The following is a 24,310-nucleotide window of genomic DNA, read 5'->3' as shown; positions in this document are numbered from 1 at the left end:
TGAATTTTAAATTGGATACTTTCGGATACAAGCATGAAATGTATTGCATTGAATACTCTTCAACTAAATTATTATATGCACTAAATGTATCAGATGTACTAGAAAGCATTCGAGAAACAAATAGAGAAACTATATCAATATTTAAACGATACTTAGTATGTGAAATGGATTATAAAGAATTCTGTTGACAATGTACTTTTAAAATTCAATTTGAAAGGTAATTTATAATGAATACCCTTAATATTAAAATTCAAAATTTAACTGAATAATCTCACCGTCTATTTAATTTTAAACAGTGTTGGAATAAAAACGAAAGATCTGAAAGCAACTCTAAAATTTAAACGCACGAGCAGCATACATTTCCAAGCAGAAAACAATGTAAATACTACTTGAACATTTCAATATCACTTCGTATTTTCAAACACAAATTAACCCTCTCTATTGTTTCAGATACGAGATACCGGAAGAAGAAGACTGTTTAAAATGAGAAAAACGTCTAAACGCGCCACTGTGATACGGATGATCTTCAACGTCGATCTGATCGATCGTAACGGACAGCATCGACACTGTCGAGGGTTCTGGAAGCAGCCGATAGTATCCAGAGAGACGAAATATAATCGTTCCAGAAAGCAGTTTCTACGTACCGTGCACGGGACAGAGTTGGAGTGGCGTCTGTGCCTCGGGAGCGTCGCGACGTCGAATATATGCTCTCGTCAGGACGCCCCCGCATTCTCGTGGGATGGTGCTTGCTCGACAGGCACGAAAAAGGCTTGCCTCGCGTGGCGTCGCGACGCTCGCCGAACTAGGCGGCCCCAGGCCCTAAGCGGACCGAGGGAAACGCGTCGCTTGTGAAAACACTCTATGTTGTTTCTCTTTATAGTTTCTCGATTTTTCATCGAATCTGCACCTCCTACTATTCCCGTTTTCTCTCCGTAGAAACATTTATTCGTGATAGTATCTGTGAAAGTTCGAGTACTCGCGCATACTTCGTTTCTTCGCCCGTTTTGGGAAGGGGTGGTGGAGCATCGTCGTCGATTCGCGCGAACGTCGTCGTGCGCGGAGCAACTTGTTGTAGAATTTGTGTTCATAACTCGTTCTCGCCGCTGAAACATTTTGTTCTTGTTGTAGATCACGGGCTAAGACGAGAACGCGCATCGCCAGCCCGCTAAGTCGCCGATGTTCGAACCAGACGTTTACGTCTTGTTTTGTTACGGAAGTGGGTTTTCGTGTTGTTGTCTTGTTTGAGAACGAGGTGCCAAGCAACGTTGGACGTACTTGCACTTTACTTCCATGGAAAATGACGCGAATGAAAGACACCGGGCTCCGTTTCGTTGGTTTTGGATAACTTTTCGCGATCAGGAATTTCGTAGGATATTTTTAGTAACTGTTCGAAAATTGACCGAAATTTCTCAACAGATACAAATTTATTTATAACGTGTCTCGTTGATAGTTTTTACCAGTCTCTAAGTAGCCATACAAGTACCTGAAAACGATCAAATTTAAAAATATCCCGTACAAAAGCGTGCCCAACGCTCATCAACGTCTGTATCCTATATCAGATTCGTTATCTGAGATTACTGGTCGTTGCGATCAGAATTCTCCTCGACCTTTAAATATTCGAGCTGAAAATTACCGTCTTACTCGACGGGGATATAAAGTTTATTCAAAAGCCTGATCAAATTTAGTTTAGTAGCTGACGCTGGATAAAGCACGACCCCTGCGCGATACGCGTTCGCCTCTTTCTACGAGATACCAGAGTAGGAGGAATATTTCGAGATTACGCATCGGGACGAAAATAAATCTCAGGATCCGTGGCTCTTTTATCGGCCAACCCTAACGCTACAACAACCGTTATCGACGAAAAAGGTTTTCGCGGAATGCAGCGAAGAAATTACCGAGTCGCTGGCAATGTTGACGATATAAATCAAACTGCTGGAAAATAAAGCCCGTTCTTTTTTAGGAAGTACACCGACGTGGGCCAGAAAAATATATAGTAAAGGGAACCGTTCAGGAGCAGATTAGTCATAATAGGCCAAGGTCGTCCGTCAGCTCGACGCCACAACAATAGTTATTTTAAAACAATTTCAATGGTAGAGCATTCACAGTGTCAGCCTTTTACCGTACTCGATGAGGCATGATCGGACTTGGGCATCGCGAAGAGAACAACAATTCTTTTTTATATAAACTCTTGCACGTATCTGTACACGCACTTCGGGTGTACACATCAAATTTGAAGAAGTTACTATTAATATTGGCGTAGCGTAACAACGAGAGGTTTGGATGTAGAGATGCTTGGTAACAAAATACAATGAAGCGTAGGTAGTGTTCGTTGCGTTTATAAATGACGTGTATTTCAATATTTTGTTACGTTAGCGTCCATACTTGGTTACAAACAATGCATGCATGTCCATTCACTATCGTTTCTATAATATCGACGTCTAATATCCACGCTCGGTGAATCGCAAAAGAATATCGAAAACGGGAGAAAGATCCACGCGACTGTTAATTCAAAATAATATGCAAATTTCTAAGCATACACGTTTACGTAGCAACGTATGTTACAGACGTTTCGCTGGCGAAGTTAACGAGAATTCTGGGGTTGTACGATCTGGTATATACGCGACGCTATCGAGGAAACTAATGCGAGAATCTTTCGAAGACAATTGTGACTCCCACGACGAGAAACAACGGGTACATCGACGAGAAACTTAAGATGTTGGAGCTAAAGGATATAAATAATGGTATGAGACAATGTATATTTAATTTCAGTTTGATATCGTATAACAATATAGTAATATAGTGTATAATATTTACAAAATAAATTAAAGTAGAAGTATATTGATGGTGAGTTTGCTTCGATTAGCAGGCTAAGTATAATAAAGGTTGAGAAATTTATTGGAGGTGCGGGTATCTCGCATAACAGTGAAACGAGCATAGCTTCCCTCGAGGTTGGTCCAATCCCGTCAAGAATCCTATTTCCTTCGCCTTAATCCAGAAATGTCCCTTTCATGATTGAAAGATACATTTGGTAGCTGTCCAGTCGAGCGCGTACCGATGAATGACAATTCGTTTCGATACGCGACTAGAAATGGCCATCCACGAGCGAGCTCTGTATCGAGAACCAACACCTACGCCGACTTCCGTCGATCGTGATGAAGTGACAGATGATAGTGATCTTCGTTACCCGTAAATAAGTTCTTTGGATCAGCGACGTGATCAGCCAGGCCAACGTTGTTTTGCGCACCGACGTGCATGACCACGACGATGAATATTCGATGAGATCTGATGATGATCCGGGTTCTGTGATATGCCGAAAACGCTTCTTTATTGCAGCATGATGATCGCCCAAGAGAAACAAACGCATCGTACGTTCGATTCCCTTGGGATCGAGTGATATTTCTTCGGTGTTCGTGCGACGTCGATGATTCCTCGACAATGTGCTTAGAAGCACTTGCGGTGAACGATGCCTGGGCCGGACTCGTCGTACTCTTGCTTGGAGATCCACATCTGTTGGAAGGTGGACAGAGAGGCCAGGATGGATCCACCGATCCATACGGAGTACTTCCTCTCGGGAGGAGCGATGATCTTGATCTTGATGGTCGACGGGGCGAGGGCAGTGATTTCCTTCTGCATACGATCGGCGATACCGGGGTACATGGTGGTACCACCGGAGAGTACGTTGTTGGCGTACAGGTCCTTACGGATGTCGACGTCGCACTTCATGATGGAGTTGTACACGGTCTCGTGGATACCGCAGGACTCCATACCCAAGAAGGACGGTTGGAACAGGGCCTCGGGGCAACGGAACCTCTCGTTACCGATGGTGATGACCTGTCCATCGGGCAACTCGTAGCTCTTCTCGAGGGAGGTGCTGGCGGCAGCGGTGGCCATTTCCTGTTCAAAGTCCAGGGCGACGTAGCAGAGTTTCTCCTTGATGTCGCGGACAATTTCACGCTCAGCCGTGGTGGTGAAGCTGTAGCCTCGCTCGGTGAGGATCTTCATGAGGTAGTCGGTCAAATCGCGACCGGCCAAGTCCAGACGGAGGATGGCATGGGGAAGAGCGTAACCTTCATAGATTGGTACGGTGTGAGAGACACCGTCACCAGAGTCCAGGACGATACCGGTGGTACGACCGGAAGCGTACAGGGACAACACCGCCTGGATGGCGACGTACATGGCCGGGCTGTTGAAGGTCTCGAACATGATTTGGGTCATCTTTTCACGGTTAGCTTTTGGGTTCAAGGGGGCCTCGGTGAGGAGAACCGGGTGTTCTTCAGGCGCGACACGCAATTCGTTGTAGAAGGTATGATGCCAGATCTTCTCCATATCATCCCAGTTGGTGATGATACCGTGCTCGATCGGGTATTTCAAGGTGAGGATACCTCTCTTGCTCTGGGCCTCATCGCCTACGTAGCTGTCCTTCTGACCCATACCGACCATCACACCCTGATGACGGGGGCGGCCGACGATCGATGGGAAGACGGCACGTGGAGCATCGTCTCCGGCGAATCCGGCCTTGCACATACCGGATCCATTGTCGACAACAAGGGCTGCTACTTCGTCGTCGCACATTTTGCTGCTTCTTTAGTGTCTCTGAAAAAAAGGTGTTTCGGTCAAACGGTGCTGTGAATCTTTCTTTTTACTCAATTAACTCGTAATCGCATTTGGAGAATATACTACTTTAGAAGATATCTATGATTTTGGACACCTCAGTCTTAAACATTTCTCAGGTGTCAGAAAATGAATAATTTCAATAATTCATAATCGTTAAAAGTTTTCCACGCGGCAAAGATTTAACTGTTCTCATTATGTTCTAGCTCTAGCTCTCAAAATTAAGAGATATCGATTCAATGCCAAACAACTATAATTTTAAAGCCCAATTCTATTCTTTTCAAAATAATTATTCACTTTTCCAGCAGAAAGGAAATCGGATTCGAAACTATTTTAGGGAAATGCTTTTAAAATATCGAAATAATTGAACTGGTATTCAACATCGGACTTTCCACTTTGAAACGTATCTACTGTGTTATTTTTGAGAATCTTCCACACTAAAGTCCGTAGAACGTGTCCGCGCATCCATTCCCATACGCCAATTAGCCAAAACCCTATTAATCGACTTTCTACAAGCACTTCTGTCACCACAAAGCACAGATCGATCGGGCGATCGTGCAGCACTGCACACCAGAACTTCGTCGAATACCAGAACGTTGAAAAATTATTTAGTGGTAACGTTCGTTGAATTACTAACCGTGGGGGTGAGTTGTGAATCGACGGGCGGCTGAGGAGCGGCTGAAGCTCGAGGGCGCCGCGACGCCAGATATAACATCCGCAGCGTACGCGACGCTACCGAAGATGGGCACGCGGGACGCTTCCAGGGCTGGCCAGCGCCTCTGCCCACGCGAAAGCTCCGTGTGACGATGTCTGCGGATCAGACACGCTACGAACCAGGAAATTAGTATAGCCCAGATGTCGGAATCTCGGCAGAGGGTGGACAGCTATACGAATTTGGACGGCCCTGGCCGTCCGAGAACAGCGGTGAGAATTATGCGCCTGCCTCCCACCGACTCTCCAACCTTACCCAAGTAGAACATAATCTTGGCTAGAATTAGTATCTACATTAAACCACTGGTATTCGGATTTTTCACCACTCGATAGCCTTTCAAAATCGACAAAATCCAGCTTTCGAATCGTTATGGAAAGTATTATACAATTTAATTCGTTGCTGCACTGAATTTGTGCGCGCTACCTTGCGCTAAGTAATTCGTTACATTGACATTTTGACTGCTACGTCAACCATATATGGGTGACAGGACTTTTCACTATGGGAGCGAGGTGTTAAAGAAAACAAATTTGAATAGGACACTTTAATGTATGGTCTTTACAATTCTCTAAAAGCAAAGTTTTGGTTTCGTAGAAACTGTTACGATTTTGGTCAACTTTGTTAACACCATTTCTACTATAGCTTTATGTATACTTCTTTCGAACAAAAGATATCTTTTGACATCTTTGGTAGGAATGGTGTTAAGGGAATGTTCTACTTTAAAACTCGTATTTTTAAGTGCTTTGTCATCATTTTTCGACAAAGAGTTACACAATTTTTTTTGTCGAAGCAAGTGGTTGCTGAAGCAAATGGTCACCGATGCCAATCACTGTACTCGAATGATTATTTTTTTAGACGATCGTTTCATCTACCTTGCTGCAAAGAGTTAATTTTAATACAAAAGGTATATTTTACTTTTTTTTTGCGTATGTACTGCTTTCCCTCTTGTAGGTTGAACCATTTTCATAGTTATTTGGTTCGACAGGTCATCGGCTCAAATTGAATATGTCTGTGTCCATATCTAGACGTCGACGCGATCAGAGAAACTTAAAATACTGAAAGCAACATTACTCTGAAAAAATGTATGGCTTCTATCACGATTATTTGTTATTCTTAACATAATTCTGTTCGAAGCTTTGCAACAGTTTTATTAAATTAATGCAATTCTTTTTTTACGATTTCTACTCAAACATTGTTTTTGCACATCTTTTAATATCGGAACTTATTGCTTTCTACCTAATAATCTAATCAGAATTTCAAGAACAATATTCGTTAAATACTGTAATAGGAAGAAATTTGCTCAATGTCATAGACTTTTAATATTACAACTACGATAAAATTGTATGTTTCGAAGGACGTTGCAAATAATAGAAAGCTTTGTTGTTTAAATTTGTTACGCCCGTCATTTCGGTATCGCGTACGAAAATATGCGTGTGGGGCAATGGCGCGTTATTACGTAAGATGGCCGTTTTCCGAAGGGGCTGACTTTCTCTTGACTTTGAAAAATTCATCGAAATAATCTCGATAACTTCCTTAAAAGAAGTTGGAAGTTAACAGTTTGTTGTTTTAATGTCCCTATTAAACTATGAGAATTTCTAAACTTTCGAGCGTTTATAGTTATTTTGATCGTATAACATTTTATAAAGTCGAAACAAAGTTTAGGGATGAAATGTATTTTATCGCATTTCAAATTTTAATAATTTCCACGCTTTTCTTTAAAATTATTGTTTTATAGAATTCCTATATTAGGTTCGTCGTGATATTTAAAAAAATGGTGTATTTTAATGTATAAACATACTTATAATTGGTAGTTATTGTTTGTAAAGCTACGACTGTCTCAAATTATTTATCATGCTATATTCCAAATGCAAGACTTTATTTTACAGTGAATTTCTCTAACCATTTTGTTATGTCTGACACATGGTGGGCATATTTCACTTAAAATATCTGCACTCATTGCGCGTAGAGTAAGAGTGATTGACAAAATTAAATTATTAAATTCGATTCGTATGATATCTATGTTCGTGTATCTTTTAGTTACTCTCTATTTATTTTGTTAGAAATATTGAACGTATTCTCTTTGTATTTAAAATATGGTTCGATGCGTGGCGCAATTTCAGCTGATTTTTACTTTAAATTCTGTAAGATGTATTTATTTAGCAATAAAAAATAATAAAATGTGTTTTTAACGAGTTTATCTAGCATTAGATATAATAAGTTTAAAATTGTATTTAATAAACACGATATACCAGAAAATATTTGCGCTGATTTTCCGACAAAATTTTATACTTATTGGTGAGTAAAATATTCAATTGTGCATACAGATATGTGGATGAATAATCCTTTAACTATTTTGAGTGTGCTATTTCGAACGTTATGTTGATCTTCTATATTTGTACCTGTACTGTTTCATTGAATGATTAGCTCTCAACATACATTCGTACATTGTATATTTTTACTACTACTACTAGTAGTATGCTTTATTGATTTCCATATTGTTCCATTTCCCATACCAGTTTCCATCTACATATATGTATATGTGTATTAATATACAAGGTGTTCGGCCAACCCTGGGAAAAATTTTAATGGGCGATTCTAGAGGTCAAAATAAGACGAAAATCAAGAATACTAATTTTTTGATGGAGGCTTCGTTAAAAAGTTATTAATGTTTAAAGTTCCGTCCGTACTGAATTTTTTTCTAGGAAGTGGGTAGGATTTCGAGGGTAGGTATATTCACCAAAAATTATTGTAATTGACCCCCGCAACCGAAAATAATTTTTCCAGAACGATTTGAAATTTTTTTTTTTCGTCGAAAAATTTAGGCACCTACCCCCTGTCGATTTTCCTTAAAAACTTGTTTTTCATTTTTAGTAATTTTGTTTGACGCCCTATAGAAAAGTTGTCCAATACTTTTTTGTAGGTACCCATGAGCTCTACTTCAGAAAAAAGTTTCATTGAAATATATTCACAATTGTAGGAGTTATGGCTGTTTGAAAATTGGACCATTTTTATGGGGTTTTTCTCATTTTGCGGTGTCAAGGATCAACTTTTCGAATATTTTTGCAATTTCTACATATTCTACACTAAAATACGCGTTGTTTGCTTTTTTAAACATTAAAATCGTCCAATCCGTTCAGGAGTTATGGTGTTTTAAAGATATGCATGAAATTTCAGGGAATGATTTCTGGCCTGAAATTAGATTTTCGGTAAGGATTTTTTTTCTCGAAAATGTGTAGGATTTCGGGGGTATGTGTAATGACCAAAAATGATTGTAATCGACTCTTGCAATCGAAAATAATTTTTTTAGAACGATTTGAAAATTTTTTTTTTTGCCAAAAAATTTAGGCACCTATCCAAATTTTTTTCTCGAAAGGGGATAGGATTTCAGTGATATGTCTATTCACCAAAAATGCTTATAATTGACCCCTGCAACCAATAATAATTTTTCCAGAACGATTTTAAATTTTTTAATTTAATTGTTAATAACTTTTTAACGAAGCCTCAGTCAAGAAATCGATATTCTTGATTTTCGCCTTATTTTGGCCTCTAGAATCTCCCATTAAAATTTTTCCCAGGGGTGGCCGAACACCCTTTATATTACTTATAAATATAAACCAACATAAAATGTAAAAATTCTATTATCATTAAAATTAAAATTACCATTACTTTGCATAAATTTTTACGCAAACTAAACTTTAAGATAGAAGACTTTTACTATTAATACGTACACGTTGAAGTTAAGTCGTGCGCAAAGAAATAACTTTTCATTACTGTGTGCAGTAATATATTGTATTTTAGATAAAACATCACGAATTTGTTATTGAAACAATTGATAACGGTGATATCATGTATTATCAAATATTAATGGCTATCGGAATTTTGGATAGATAAAACAAATGCTGAATTCGAAGGCTATCAAGAGTCTCGTGAATTTTTCGTATAAATATAGTCAAAATTATGAGTTGGATTAAAGACAACCGGCGAAACAAGTTTTTTACATAGTTTTCAAAAAGTTGCACGCTCACAAGGAATGTAAAGGTTCTCCGAATTTATTAATATGTAAAATACAATATAAATATTTTTACACGAAAATTTATTTCATTATTTATTACAGTTCAATGTTTTTATGTCTGCTTCTCTTATTGGATTGATTTATATAGTAATCATATCAATTTGTTAAATATACTTTTAAGAAAAGTTTCATAAACTTTTTTATATCCTAATCTTTAAATTTAAAAATAGAATAAACAATGTCACTTGATGTATCAATAATTACATTCCCTACGAAATCTAAAAGACATACAAATTTGAAAAAAGTATTAATACAGTATTAATATAAATACTCGTTTCTGCAATTTTTTTAACGACTTGTCCGATTTAGAAAAAAAGTTTTCTAGAAATATGTCTAGATACGTCTAGACTTCGTAGGCATACTATATATTATAATTCATAAATATTCCGTTGCAAAAAGTTCTCATTGGCCACGGTTGTAAATTTACAAGCCAAATTTAGGCAATGATAAAACTCAGGACTGGTTCTGCATCTGTTTATGGCATTGTTATTGCAATGGGCGCCAACAATAAAAAGAGTTCAAAATACCTGAGTCTTTTAACATGAGATATCAGATGAGTTTCTTTGCTTTTCTAAATTGTTAAGATATCCCTCATTAAATACCAAACTTACTGTTATACACGGTGTCCCATTGAACTCTATCACTTGGAATAACTCGTTTGTTTTCGATAATATCGAAAATTGTTACGGATATAAATTGAATGATTTCGAGAGGAAAATAAGTTTTTTATAGATGGACGCGCCATGGATATTAAAATATTGATATTGCAATTTATTGTAATATATTACTTAAAACAATTTAATATTATTCAAATTTTTTAATTATAAGTAGACTGCTACTTTTATTTATTCTACTTTTTATCTATTCGTGGTATTCGCGATTACAGAATTTCTTAAAGACTAATTTTGATCTTTCTTGTTGTGGGAAACATTTCCTAAAAAATAGCTTTCTGCTATTGCATTCGCGCCGACTGTAGAAATTAAGATTGTAACTTTTTTATTTCTTATAAGTAACTAATATAAAATTAAAAAATAAGACACAAATGTATGATTCTAATCGTTATATGTCTTCTTCCTTCTTTTATATGCCATATACAGAGTGTTCGGCCACCCCTGGGAAAAATTTTAATGGAAGATTCTAGAGGCCAAAATAGGACAAAAATCAAGAATACCAATTTGTTGATGGAGGCTTCGTTAAAAAGTTATTAACGTTTAAAGTTCCACTCGTTTTGAATTTTTTTCTCGAAAATGCGCAGGATTTCGGGGGTAGTCTATTCACCAAAAATGATTGTAATTGACCCCCGCAACCGAAAATAATTTTTCCAGAACGATTTGAAATTTTTTTTTTCGTCGAAAAATTTAGGCACCTTCTCGAATTTTTTTCTAGAAAGTGGGTAGGATTTCGGGGGTGTGTCTAATGATCAAAAATGATTGTCATTGGCCCCTTCAACTAAAAATAATTTTTTTAGGACGATTTAAAACTTTTCAATTTTGTTGAAAAATTTGTCTACCTACTCGAATTTTTTTCTCGAAAATGCGTAGGATTTCGAGGGTATGTCTATTCACCAAAAATGATTGTAATTTACCCCTGCATCCAAATATAATTTTTCCAGAACGATTTGAAATTTTTGAATTTAATTGTTAATAACTTTTTAACGAAGTCTCCATCAACAAATTGGTATTCTTGATTTTCGTCTTATTTTGGCCTCTAAAATCTCCCATTTTTCCCCCTTGGGTGGCCGAACACCCTGTATTATGAATACCTGTGATGAATCACTTAACTATTACTGTTTTATAATAGCCTGACAAGTGATAAAAACATGATAAATTTCAGTTGCAAAACTTTTCTATCCTAGTTGACCTCTGCGTATTCAGTCTTCCTGAAACGCTTCCTGCTAAAACTAGGAACAATCTGAATAACACTTTTTATTCAATTCTCGTAATGCGAGCCCTTGAGACTGAGACAGCTACGAACATCGAGGATGGCACGTTTTCGATAGCCTTCTACTGGGCACGTACGCGTAAATCTTGCGACGAAATCAATTATTTATTATAGGATTTTTCAAAAAGAACAGTACAATTTTCAACTGTCGCAGTCACCATATTTATTAAAATATATTGACTTGCAGTTTCATTATTTCACACAATATCGTTTGTTTTTTATCAAAAAATACCATCAAAGCAACTGTGATTGCTGTAAGGCGTAAATTCGGCCGCTGACAACTGTCTTTGCACAATATGTAACCATGTAAACGATTTAATAACGCATAGCAAGTTCAAAATGTCGATCATCGGTGAACGTGTCTTAGACTGACTTGTTTAGATATAACGAACTAAACAGGATGAACACTTGCACAGATTGCTCAAAAAGACAAGGATGAACTTACCAGAATCCTCCGAGACTCTTTTAATTTTAATTCTAACAATTTTTTTTTTTTACTTACTTTTTGTTACTTTCTAAGATCAACTAGACTATCTTTGGATAGGCCTGCCTCTTCGATGGAATTTATATTGCAAGTTGTAACACAGGGTTCACTCGTAGTCAAGAAAACATTGCTGGACAGAGTGGGGGCTGTGTATAAAAGATCACCGTGACTCGCTGTCCGAGATCATTTTACGTGTGTGTGCATAGCGAGAGGCGACGATTCTCCCGGTCATTCTACGGTGGAACCGGTAAACAGTTTGACCTCGTGAAAATTGTTCCCAAGTCGACCATAACTGTCGACCGTCGACTGTTCGAATTCCCGTCGATTCGTCAAACTTCAACGAATTCACGAGAAGATGCTGCGCCTGTGAGTATTATTAAAACCGTAACCGTTATAGTTTCAACTGAGACCATCGTTACGATAGTGATTAACGAACGGTCAATGAATACTGAAATGTTTCCCGACAACGTAATAGGTTTCCGCTCGGTGATGTTTCTATCAAATTCGCTTTCATCCGCGAAAGACATACATATTTTCCCGAAAGAAGAAATCCACGCACGTGTATTTTCGTGTAAATTCTGGTCTTTTAACTTTGTTTCTTGCACTAATCTAGGGCTTTAAATGCACTATGTTTGATTGAATAATAAAATTCCGGACGGAACAAAGCACTTATCTTGTAATTTAACTCTTCCGTTGAAGCGGGTGTATCGCAGACGATAAACGGTGCTCATCGATCAGATATAGTCCCGACGCTTGATTACTCTCGGCCTACAAATATACGATGTTATTTAAAATAATATGCAATATGGCGTCGTTTGTCATGCCCTAAGGTCGTAATATTTCTCTGCACGGCAATAAAATACCGTAGCCGGTAAACCTGCGCTTTTTATTGGATTGAACGTTTCTCCATTTTATTTCAAATAAATTCATTAGCCTGTATGTTAGTTTCTTCCAAAATTTTTGTAGTTTTTACGAGAAATTTAACTAATTCATAAGCTTCAAAGATAATTTTATAACGACCTAACGAAGTAATAACCCGACGAGTATTTGTAAAAATTGATGTACGCAAGTACTAGATCTATTAATTTCGTTTATTATTCCTGCATCGTGATAGGCGTGTATTTTTATTTTCTCTTCAAAGCTCGAGACTTCTCCTCGCGGCATCCTGATAAAAGAGAAATTAATTATTACTATGTGGATATCATAAAATTTTGTATTTCAATTGCAATACTTACACTCTCTTGTATTCGCGATGAAGATTACACTGTTCTTCTGATTTTCAAACTACTAACAGCACATCTACCGAACCACTCTGTATTTTTTATTACATCCACTAGAAATATTCAGCGTTAAAAAATTACAGATTGCTGGTGGCAGCTCTCGTGACTCTGTCATGGGGGTCGCCGATGCCCCAGGGCGCCAGTGAGTCCACGGCTGCCAAAGGGGCCGAAGTCTTGTTGACGATTGCCAGAGGGTTCTTGAGCCGAGTTGACAAGCAGTACGCGGAATGGAACAACAAACAATCGCTAGCTGAATGGGATTACGCGTCGAACTTGACTCAGGAGAACTTGGCGAAAAAGTTGAACGTGTCCGCGGAAGCGGCTCGCGTGTACAAGACAATCTGGCGAGAAGTGAGCGAGTACCCATGGAAGAACATCAAAGACGAGACCATCAGGAGACAGTTTTCGAAACTCAGCGTCCTGGGCGCTGCAGCTCTTCCCGAAGATGTAATAAATTAATCTATACGTTAACCCTTCGAGTCAAAATGACCGTCGATGAAAGTATAGATGAAATTTAATTCGTTACAGCTGTTCCAAGAATACAAGAAAATTATAAGCGACATGGAGAACATCTATAGCACTGCGAGAATATGCGATTTCAAAAATCGCAGCAAATGCGATTTGGCCCTCGAACCCGAACTGACCGATCGTTTGATGAAAAGTCGCGATCCTGAAGAACTGAAGTACATTTGGACCGAGTGGAGGAAAGCAACGGGCGAAAAAATGAAGTCGTTGTACGTAAGATACGTCGAGCTGAGCAATATGATTGCTGTATTGAACAACTACACCGACAACGCAGCTTATTGGATGAAAGACTACGAAGCTGACGACTTCCCTGAACAAATTGGTAAACGAGGCGTTCAAACTTACAATATCAGTAATGTAATTCCAACGAGAGAAACTACCCGTTTTGTTATCGCCGATTTCAATGAAACTTACCGGAAACGTAGAGGAGGGCAGTGCCAAAGCGCTACCAAAAACGCAAACTAAACGCGTTTTTGAAAATGACACGGTTTTCGGGGGGTTTCTTTTTGGCGTAGAATCTGATTTTGATATATTTTTTTCTTTTTTACTGAAAAAAAGAAATGAGAAACTGATAATAAGTAATGAAGCATGGATTAAATTTGTATTAATGAATTTTTTTTAGAAACACTTTGGCAACAATTGAAACCACTTTACTTACAACTGCACGCTTACGTCCGACGAGAACTTAGGAAGAAATATGGTGAAGATATCGTCTCGAAGGACGGTCCTATCCCCGCTCACTTATTAGGCAATTTATGGGCACAGAGTTGGACTGGCATAGCAGACTTCACAATTCCATATCCAGGAAAGCAATTACCAGACGCGACAAATGCTATGATCGAACAAGGTTTGTTTAATATTCTGTTATTTATTAGGTGGTGTCTGACTATTTTTTCACCAAACTTTAGTAGTATATTGGGTTTAGTCATAAGTAATTGCCGAAATAGTCCTATACCAAGTATCTTCTTACCTGTTCAAAACTGTTAATATTGCTACAAAAGATTGCTGTAACATTACAGAAATATAAAGTGTAAGCTTCAAGACTTTCAAAAACATTCTTTGTTGACTGATTCTTTTAACTTGTGGCTTCTTAGGATACAATGCAACGACCATCTTCCGCGTAGCCGAAGATTTCTTCGTATCCATAAACCTTACCGCAATGCCGGATCTGTTCTGGAAACGATCGATTTTGGAAAAGCAGAAGGATCGAGAGATGATCTGTCACGCCAGTGCGTGGGACTTCTACGATGGCAAGGATTTCAGAATCAAGCAATGCACAACAATTAACATGCAAGATTTGTTAACTGCACATCACGAAATGGGTCACATTGAATATTATTTGCAATATAAAGATCAACCCACTGTCTTCAAAGAGAGCGCGAATCCCGGATTCACTGAAGCTATCGGCGATGTTATAGCGCTCAGCGCATCGACTCCTAGTCACCTGAAAAGCATCAAGTAAATGAAAAACATTATGTTTACAATGAAATGTTTGCTATGAATCAAAATGGCCCATTAAACACTAAACTTTCTGATTAGACGAGATCAGTCCTTAGGGTCCAACAGTATCAAATTTGAAAAATATTCTAATGGATTTTATTGAAACGTTTTTAACAAATACGCCCATCTAAATGAAAAGCGAAAGAAAATTAGTTCGGTGTTTAACGTGTTAAAGATTGACTTAAACATTTAACTATTTTGGTTACTAAAATGTGTATTCAACGTTAAATTTTTATATGATATCTGTTGTGTTTATATATTATAGATTGTTGAACGATGATGCAACTGATCAAGAGGCCATTATCAATAATCTTTACCTAAAAGGAATTGACAAAATTGTATTTCTACCATTCGCATATATGATGGACAAATGGCGCTGGAACGTATTCCAAGGAGCAGTTACACCAGATAATTATAATTGTAACTGGTCAGTATAACTACTTGCACACGAGCAATCAACAAGCTCTGTAATTATGCGAGTTCAAGCGTATGGACGCGTATAGAAGCTTCACATTACCTTAAATAATCGGGACTCTACCATGATGAAATTTGTCTTGTCAAGCATATTCTTTTAAAATTTCAATTTTCAGGTGGGATCTCATTGAGAGTTTCCAAGGTATCGAGCCACCGGTAGATAGATCAGAAGATGACTTTGATCCTGGTGCGAAGTACCATATAATAGCAGATGTAGAGTACATCAGGTATTATGTGAGTTTCATCGTACAATTCCAATTCCACAAATCTCTGTGCACAGCCGCGAATCAGTACGATCCGCAGAATCCAAACTCAAAGCCGTTGCATCAATGTAATATTTATAACAACAAAGCAGCAGGAAATTTGCTGAAGTAAGTACTTGATCTTCAAATGGTGTATAAAAATGTTATATCTTGACTATCGAGGAAGTATTCTATTCATCTGGATTGGCGAAAATCCATCGAAACATATTAAAATTGATATTAAAATTCATGGTACAATTTATTATTACAACACAGATCCATATTAGAACTGGGCTCTTCTAAACCTTGGCAAGATGTGATGGAAAAGCTCACAGGTCAAAGAAACATGGATACCGCGGGACTCTTGGAATATTTCAAACCACTAACAGATTGGCTGACAGAGGAGAATAAGAAAACAAACGAGTACATCGGATGGAAGCCTAGAGCAAAACGTACGTACTCGTATAATGAAATACATAAATAATAAATAAAAATAAATAAAATATACATATGTAACAATTTCAATTCAATATTCATGGTATATTACATGCTGATTTATTAATACTTACTTATTTCAGAATGTGTACAAACTAGATCAGAATTAGCAGCGGTTGATGAAACAATCAAAATCACCGAAACGACTGAAGCGATGGAGTAGGAGTATTTACGTTTTAATACTGTGACTTCGAGAAAGGCGTGTTTACACTTCCGTACAAAAGGTACGAGAAAAATCGAGTTACAGTCTCTTATTTTGACAAGAATATATAAACGGTTCGAATTCGACAATAAGTACATTCATTTTGAAATATTAAATTCATTCCGTCTTGCTAAACAATAAAACGCAAATTCCAGTTTTACAATATCTGTGTTATTTTGTCTTTCCACGTCCTCTTCCACGTTTACTGGGCTTATCGCTTTTTTTACCTTTCATTTCTGTTTTATCGTTATTGTTACGTTTTGATTCAGTTTTTTTACTTACGGTAGGCTTCTTCACCTGAAAGTGTACAATTGATGGATAACGTTGCAATCGTAAATTTTACGCAATAACAAATTCCACAGGACTGATACAAAATATTCACTGCAAGTACTCTTAAATACGCATATCCTTCGAAACTTAACACGTTTGAATTGTATAAAAACAATTGTATATACATTTTTTTATATAATTAACAATTTACACATTGAATTAATATAATCACACTTATTATGTGTTTATAAGCGCATAATCCTGCGCGGCATAACGAAAGAAATCTCCCCAATCAATTGTCACTGTGTTAACATGCATCTTTGGTAATGTAAGTTGCTATGAATATAATTACCTTGATCATTTTGTCAGTCTCAGCGTTGTCATCGTTATCGTCGGAATTCGCTTCTACTGCTTCATTCTCTTCTAAATAAGTGTCAACCTCTTCATTTGCTGCTTTCTTCTTTGATGTACCACTCACTGTATATGGTACAACTACAGAATTTTTGTTGTATGTCCTTGTAAAAGCAGCCTTTACCTATAACGAATTTTCACTACCCTATTTTTTCTGTCTAAATATTTTTAAATTATTAGGAATGTATTGGAACTTGAAACTAACTTTACTATCAACGACTTGCATGGGATCGCGATCACCGGGCCACAATGAAACTTCTATCAAAGAATCCAGATCTTCCCTATTAATAAAAATGTAAATATTCGACAGTAAATTTCAAAGTTCCGATGTTTTACATTTTATATCCCATGGTTTAATACTTAACCTGAGTAAGTGATAGTGACTTATAACATTCATCGCTTCATCTATTCCTTCAGCACCATTTACAGCCAAAGGTCTGACTATAGCATCCCTAAGAGGTTTAATGTAGTCCATGTTTATTGCTTCTTTGCTTACACCAGTAGCTAAACGTGTATGCACAGTAATCTCTTGTATCATTCTACGATATTATAGAAAATTTCCATATAAAATATAAAAAGTATAAGAAAAATCATCGTAAGGGTGTTCGGCCACCCCTGGGAAAAATTCTAATAAGGGATTCCAGAGGCCAAAATAAGACGAAAATCAAGAATACCAATTTGTTGATGGTGGCTTCGTTAAAAAGTTAACAATTAAATTAAAAAATTTTAAATCGTTCTGGAAAAATTATTTTCGGTTGCGGGGGTTAATTATAATCATTTTTGGTCATTACACATACCCCTGAAATCCTACCCACTTTCGAGAAAAAAATTCGAGTTGGTACTGACATTTTTAGACGAAATTAAAAAGTTTCGAATCGTTCTAAAAAAATTATTTCTAGAATTTGGGGCCAAATACAATCACTTTTGGTGAATAGACGTATCCCCGAAATCCAACACACTTTCGAGAAAAAAATTCAGGAAGGTTGACAAATTTTTCGACAAAATTAAAAAATTATAGTTAATTACGGGGGTCAATTTACAGTATTTTTGGTCAATAGACATACCCTCGAAATCCTACCCACTTTCAAGAAAAAAATTCGAGTACGTACTGAAATTTTTAAACAAAATTTAAAAATCTCAAATCATGCTAAAAAAATTATATTTAATTACGGGGGTCAATTACAAGCATTTTTGGTCAATAGACATACCCCTGATATCCTACCCACTTTCAAGAAAAAAATTCAGTACGGGCGGAACTTTAAACGTTAATAACTTTTTAACAAAGCCTCCATCAACAAATTAGTATTTTTGATTTTCGTCTTATTTTGACCTCTAGAATCTTCCATTAAAATTTTTCCCAGGGGTGACCGAACACCCTGTATATGTATATGTATTACCTATCAAATTTGCGAGCTTTCGAGTTACGCCCAAGCCAAGATGGAAAATTAATTTGACTATTAATATAACCAGACATTACTGTGCCAGGTATAACGGAAGAATAACAAGCTTGCACTGGCAGAAGAGACCAAGCACTATTACTTCTTATTGATTTCTCCACTATATCTCCCAGTGCTAAACTTTTAGCACTTTCTGCTACCTTTGCCAATAATTCATCTCTGCTCAGAAACAAAATTATATTTTTTTACTGTATTTGTTTATCTCAGAAATATACTCCTAACAAGGGCCAAAACTCCAAAACATTGAAATTAAGTTTTTAATAAATCTCAATCTCAATTTCTATTACTCTATATGACCAGTCATGTACCATATTTGTATTCTATTTTATTTGATATTTAGAATTTACTGTATTGCTACTTTCTAATCTCAAACAGGAGGTCCTGATATTTCCTAATTATATGATTTACTTCGTACACATAGAGAAGAGATTTTTTTATTGTTATTTAGACATACCTTTGTCCTTGAGGCGTAACCAATAAATAATTTTCTTGTACAAATAACGGTGCTATATTATAATCGTGGAAGAATAAATCACTTTTGTCATGGATATTCATATGCTTGTGTTCCTCGGTAGAAAATACTTTCTTTATAACATCCCAAGGTCCCAATTTCAGATCTTTGTTAACATGCTGTTTTTGAGATTTTTCCTGACGACCAGTTTTTCCAACAAACAATGCTAAATAATTTATTATTTGTCGAACATCTTGATTAGTGGATTCGATTAAACGATCTAGATCTTCCGTCGACATAGTAATGTTTTCTTTGTAACATATGGATTTCATTGCTCCCTATGTAACAAATCATAGTTAACAGAAAATTTATACTATGGACAAGTATCCGTCCTTCCACAAGAAGAAGGCACAGCGTGTTTAAACCCCCACTCTTGCTGCAGTCCGCTGATTGGCTGTCATCGATCTTCGTCACTGTTTTCAACCAATGAGTCAGCGGACTGCAATAGGAGTGGGGATTAAACACGCTGTGCCTTCTTCTCGTGGAAGAATGGTAAGTAACACGTTCACTGTTTAATAATTAATACACGGGTCAAGACATTTCTGACGCGGGAGTCCTTGATTCAAACATGCTTCTTAAAACAGATGGACTTTCATAACCCTTTCTATTGTTCACTCGAAATAGAGTGGATTTAAATAAACAGATCGTCACGTGATCAAACTCCCACCATCCGTTATAACGACATGATCCATCACAGAGTAGATCGAAACACGACGATCTGTTGAAAAACCGATGGCAGAGCTGCTATTAAAAAACTGTTATAAAAGTTAAAATTTTCAACAGAAACTAAAATATTACTATTTATACATTCTTTTTTCCTCCATTTTGCTAGCTCTGCAGCAGAGGATCGAAAATTAAGTCAACAAACGAAACATCTCTATTTTTTTGATTTTTTAAATTTGTTATATTAATGTCTGCCACGAGATGCTTATTTTTTCAAGATTTGTAAACAATATCCATTCTTACTTACGAAAACAGTAAACGTGTTAAGTACTTACATATAATAAATTTTCGTTTTACCCTAATCTGTTCTATTCTGGGCTTCGAAAATCGCAGGTCGAATACATAATTAGCGAGCGTTCTCATCTTAGGATTATTTCGATCGTTGCAGATACAAATAATTGGTACGTCGGTTGATTTAATTAAGGCGATTAATTCCTGTAAACCACCACGATCTTCGTTACCAGCCATACCATCAACCTCGTCCATTAGTAAAACGTGTTTTGATGTTGGCTTATTTTTATTATCTGTAAAACGTAACGTTTCAAGAAGACGGTGCACTTACCATTGAAATTTGTATAAATTCGCAGAAATACGTATATGTATATATGTATACATACCTATGAAGTAATCTTTTAATGAAGTATTGGATAAAAGTTCTGCTACTTCTTGTTGCAGAAGTTTCTTACTTCTGGTATCTGATGCATTGAATTCTACAAGATCGAAACCTAATTCATTACAAACAACTTGAGCAGTTGTAGTTTTTCCAATTCCAGGTGGACCAGATAATAAAGCAGCTTTAAAGAAAGCACCATCGTCATTTTTTGCCCAGGGACCTGATACGAATAAAATTAAAAATTGAAATAAAAACAAGGTAGAACTGTAATTATACTTAAAAATATTTAAAATTAATACTAACTGGGTTTGGCATGTTTAACTTGACCACTTTGATTTTTATGCCAATTCGTTAGCCATTTATGCAATTTCTTGGCATTGCTTTTGTCTCCCTGCTGCCCCAAAATCTGTTTCATAGTTTTTGGTCTATACTTCTCAACTAACGCCTGTGTTTGTATGTTTCCATTTATCTAAAAAAGAATGTCATCAATACAAAAGCTTTCTTAATTATCATTGATCGTGTTGAATTCAATCGAATCTTACATCTTGTAAAGTATCTGTTTTTATATGTACACACTTAGCATCATTAATTTCTTTTTTATCTTGTATAAGAGATTCATGTACTTCAGTTTCGTTTTTTTTAGGCGATGACAATATTGTTGCTATCGTATCTTTATTATCAGATCTTTTTTTATAAGAGAATTCTTTCTTTTTATGCGGTGAACATATTTTTTCCAATTTTTCTGTCTCCTGATTTACTATAGTTTTCTTTTTCTTTGTTGGTGAAGGAGACGTGTCTTCTGACTCCGTATCTTTTCGTTTCGTTCTATCTTTTGATTTTGTTCGCGATTGTAATACATCATGAGCATGGCCTGCATTTCTCGTACGAATCATCTCTAACAAATCATCCTCCGATATTTGTTTTATATTAAAACTAGTTGCCTAAAGATATATTGATATATGTTAATGAAAAAAAAAAAAACATATTGAGAATTATATTATAATAAATTTAAACAAAATTTCAGTGAATTAGTAATTATCATTACTTTTGACAATTTTGAAGGACCAGCCTGATCTCCTACTATGACATAATTAGTTTTCTTGGTGACTTGAGATACAATTCGTCCACCATATTTTTTAATAAGTTCGTCAGCTTCCTCCCTTTCCAAAGAATCCAAAACACCAGTTATCACGAAACTTAATCCTGCAAGACAATATTCAGCGCCCTGAAATATTAATATTAATATTTGGAATATAAAGATTTTGAAACAAAATGTACAATGACATTTCTTTTGTAAGTAATAATCAGAGTTGGTTACATATTTATCTAAACAACGAATGAAAATAACGCTTAATGATTTATCGAAATAAAGATTTATACGAAATTATTCGAGTAACACCCAATTTTGATAATAATGTAACATTCATTACATACTTCCGGAATTTCTTTAGATCCTGGATGTCTGGCTCCTCCTCTCTGAAGATACTGTTGATACATTGCAACATTTTGCTTCTTTTTCTCAAGTCTTTCCTCATATATATCTGATGCTTCTGACTTTTTAGGAGATACTTTCCTCTTCAGTTCTTTGTATTCCACTTCCATTTTGGATGTGGAACGTCTTTTCTTACTCTTAAATTTATTACTAGCTTCAGAATCTGCATGCTCCATATCTTCACTTGTACTGTCATTAGAAGACTTTTTATTCTTTGATACGTGAGATTCATCCTTTTGTTCCAAATCCGACTTTTCAGGCGTCTTTTTCTCTTTGACGTTGTGTTTGTTCTTAACAGGCGTTATTTTTTCGTCATTAATTTTGTTCTTAGGAGGTGTCTTTTTCTTCTCTTCATTCTTAGTACTGGTTGTATGTGAACCTTGTTCTTTGTCTTTACTATTAAATGAATCTATATAAGACAAAAATTCCAATTTTAACTTCACATTTTGTTATTTATTCATTATAATCTTTTTTCATATTAAATAATACCTGTGTCAGACTTGATCTCTGCTAAATATTTCTGCTCAATATCAGATGTATCCAATTCGATCAAAGTAGCTTCAAAATCATCATCATTATGGCTTTTAGCTTCCTATGATAGTAAACAAATATTAATATATATTCTAATATTTCTAAGACAATAATGAATTACCTTTTTTTGCAATTGTTTTGATACTTTCTGCGCTTCCTGCCTTCTTATTGGTTTCTTACCAAAGATATTAGAAGGAGAAACAATTTTCTGTAGCTTTGTATCATCATCAGGATTGAACGATACAGGTTTCTCTCCTAACTTTTTTGTTTTCTAAAATGTAGCCAGAAGCACATTTCATTATTGTTACTGAAATCATTGTTATTTGAAATTATGATAACTACCACTTAACACTTTGACTGCCATGTTGGTCATATATGACCGGCCATGGTTTCTCTCGTGACGCCACAGTGACCATCAGTGACCAGAGCGTTTGAACTACTTACAATTGTAAGAGTTGAATGAAAATCGACACTTAGTGCATTTTGAACGTAATCGCTAATTAGAAGATACTTTAAAATAACAAATGCCCCATCGAGCAATTAAAAATTTTCATTAGAACATCAAAAATAAAAGATTAATTTCTATGAAATCTTGCATCTGGCGGTACACGTCTGTGGCGTCCTGAGCAAAACGTGTGATTTCAGCGTTGCAGTCAAAGTGTTAATAAGCAAAAGTAAAATCTGAAACTTCAAGAAACTAAATTCATAGTATATATTGCCTGTTATAATAAGAAATTAATCCAAAAATTTGTAGTCAATCAAGTATAATTTAATGTAATTATTAAACGTTTTAAGGAGATATTTCACTATAAACCTTTAAAAAAATCGTTATTCTTTAAAAAGCTGAAATTGTAATACAAAATTATATACAAACCTTTGATCGCTTAACCGGTGACAGTGTCTTTTCTTCATTTTCGTCGGATGAAATTACTATTCGTCTTTTTACTGCTTTCGTGGGTGTAGAAGTAGAATTGGTTTTAACACTCTGGAAATAGGATCGTATGTCCTACGAATATAAAGAAAAACGTTACGTTTTATGAAATTTCTGATTCCATGGTCAATTGGCAGTTTTAAAATGCACGCTTCTAAATAAAACGAATCTAACCTCGTTTGCAATATTTGATTCCGAACGTTAAAACTTACCTTTGGCATGTTTCAAGCATACAAAAATCTTCGGTATCTGTCAATTATTGACAGATGTGTCAATGTTTAAAACGATCAAACGATACTTTAGAGGTAGGAGATAAACGAATGAAGAAATTCAAAACTGTTTCGCTTCAAGGTACTTATGTCGCACGCCACAAATCAACGCGCACTTCCGTAAAGCATGGTGTGGTACCACGCTTGTGCGTCGATAGGTAGTAACTTTAAGCCAGTGTTACCAGACTGGGCACTGGGTGCACCGGGAACCCCTCATAAATAATTATCACTCCCAGTAATTGTTTATAACTAATTAATTATATGAAAAAATGTGTAGAAAAATGATTCAATTTTACGTATAATATTTGGAGCAACTGTAAAGGATTATAAAATTTTCGAATTTATAAAAATAAACTAATGGGAAAGGTAAAGGAGAATGTAGATAAAAAGTATGGAAAATAAGTATTATAATTTTGATTTTTCTATTAATATGAACGTAAGGAATGTTTTACACATTTCTAACTCTATTAAATAGTAACATATACACATTTTATAAATAAATTAAACTGATGAGTAATATGTTTTTATAGTATTTTTTATGATTGAAGAAATTTGGTTTTAGAGCTT

At 36.0% G+C, this 24,310-nt stretch overlaps 4 protein-coding genes across 4 annotated transcripts in view; 1 reads left to right on the top strand and 3 right to left on the bottom strand.

Annotated features, from left to right (window-relative positions):
- Positions 1–802, bottom strand: part of LOC143343848 (actin, clone 205-like) — a 3,968-nt gene extending 3,166 nt beyond the window's left edge. Inside the window, exon 1 of the mRNA XM_076769141.1 lies at positions 645–802. The gene's annotated coding sequence lies outside the window, so the exon portion shown is untranslated. The remainder of the gene's footprint in view (positions 1–644) is intronic.
- Positions 803–3,306: 2,504 nt separating this feature from the next.
- Positions 3,307–5,407, bottom strand: LOC143344000 (actin, clone 205-like). The gene is made up of 2 exons (XM_076769522.1): positions 5,249–5,407; positions 3,307–4,593 (listed from the first exon to the last, which is right to left on the bottom strand). Exon 2 carries the CDS (start codon positions 4,570–4,572, stop codon positions 3,442–3,444), a length of 1,131 nt encoding a protein of 376 aa, XP_076625637.1. The 5' UTR covers positions 4,573–4,593; positions 5,249–5,407; the 3' UTR covers positions 3,307–3,441.
- Positions 5,408–12,041: 6,634 nt separating this feature from the next.
- On the top strand, positions 12,042–16,698 carry LOC143343992 (angiotensin-converting enzyme-like). The gene is made up of 9 exons (XM_076769507.1): positions 12,042–12,183; positions 13,181–13,544; positions 13,626–13,944; positions 14,245–14,469; positions 14,717–15,080; positions 15,388–15,549; positions 15,713–15,967; positions 16,115–16,290; positions 16,417–16,698. Exons 1-9 carry the CDS (start codon positions 12,173–12,175, stop codon positions 16,494–16,496), a joined length of 1,956 nt encoding a protein of 651 aa, XP_076625622.1. The 5' UTR covers positions 12,042–12,172; the 3' UTR covers positions 16,497–16,698.
- On the bottom strand, positions 14,281–23,895 carry Gnf1 (germ line transcription factor 1). The gene is made up of 16 exons (XM_076769497.1): positions 23,687–23,895; positions 23,418–23,549; positions 22,665–22,814; positions 22,502–22,604; positions 21,955–22,421; positions 21,566–21,745; positions 21,063–21,461; positions 20,824–20,989; positions 20,525–20,740; positions 20,205–20,431; positions 19,128–19,462; positions 18,614–18,832; positions 17,582–17,755; positions 17,422–17,497; positions 17,158–17,340; positions 14,281–16,832 (listed from the first exon to the last, which is right to left on the bottom strand). Exons 1-16 carry the CDS (start codon positions 23,693–23,695, stop codon positions 16,707–16,709), a joined length of 3,162 nt encoding a protein of 1,053 aa, XP_076625612.1. The 5' UTR covers positions 23,696–23,895; the 3' UTR covers positions 14,281–16,706.
- Between the last annotated feature and the right edge of the window lie 415 nt (positions 23,896–24,310).

The sequence above is a fragment of the Colletes latitarsis genome, chromosome 7 (assembly GCF_051014445.1).
Source record: "Colletes latitarsis isolate SP2378_abdomen chromosome 7, iyColLati1, whole genome shotgun sequence".
NCBI lineage: Eukaryota > Metazoa > Arthropoda > Insecta > Hymenoptera > Colletidae > Colletes > Colletes latitarsis.
Note: the sequence above shows the minus strand (reverse complement) of the source record. Positions and strands in the feature narration are given on the sequence as shown.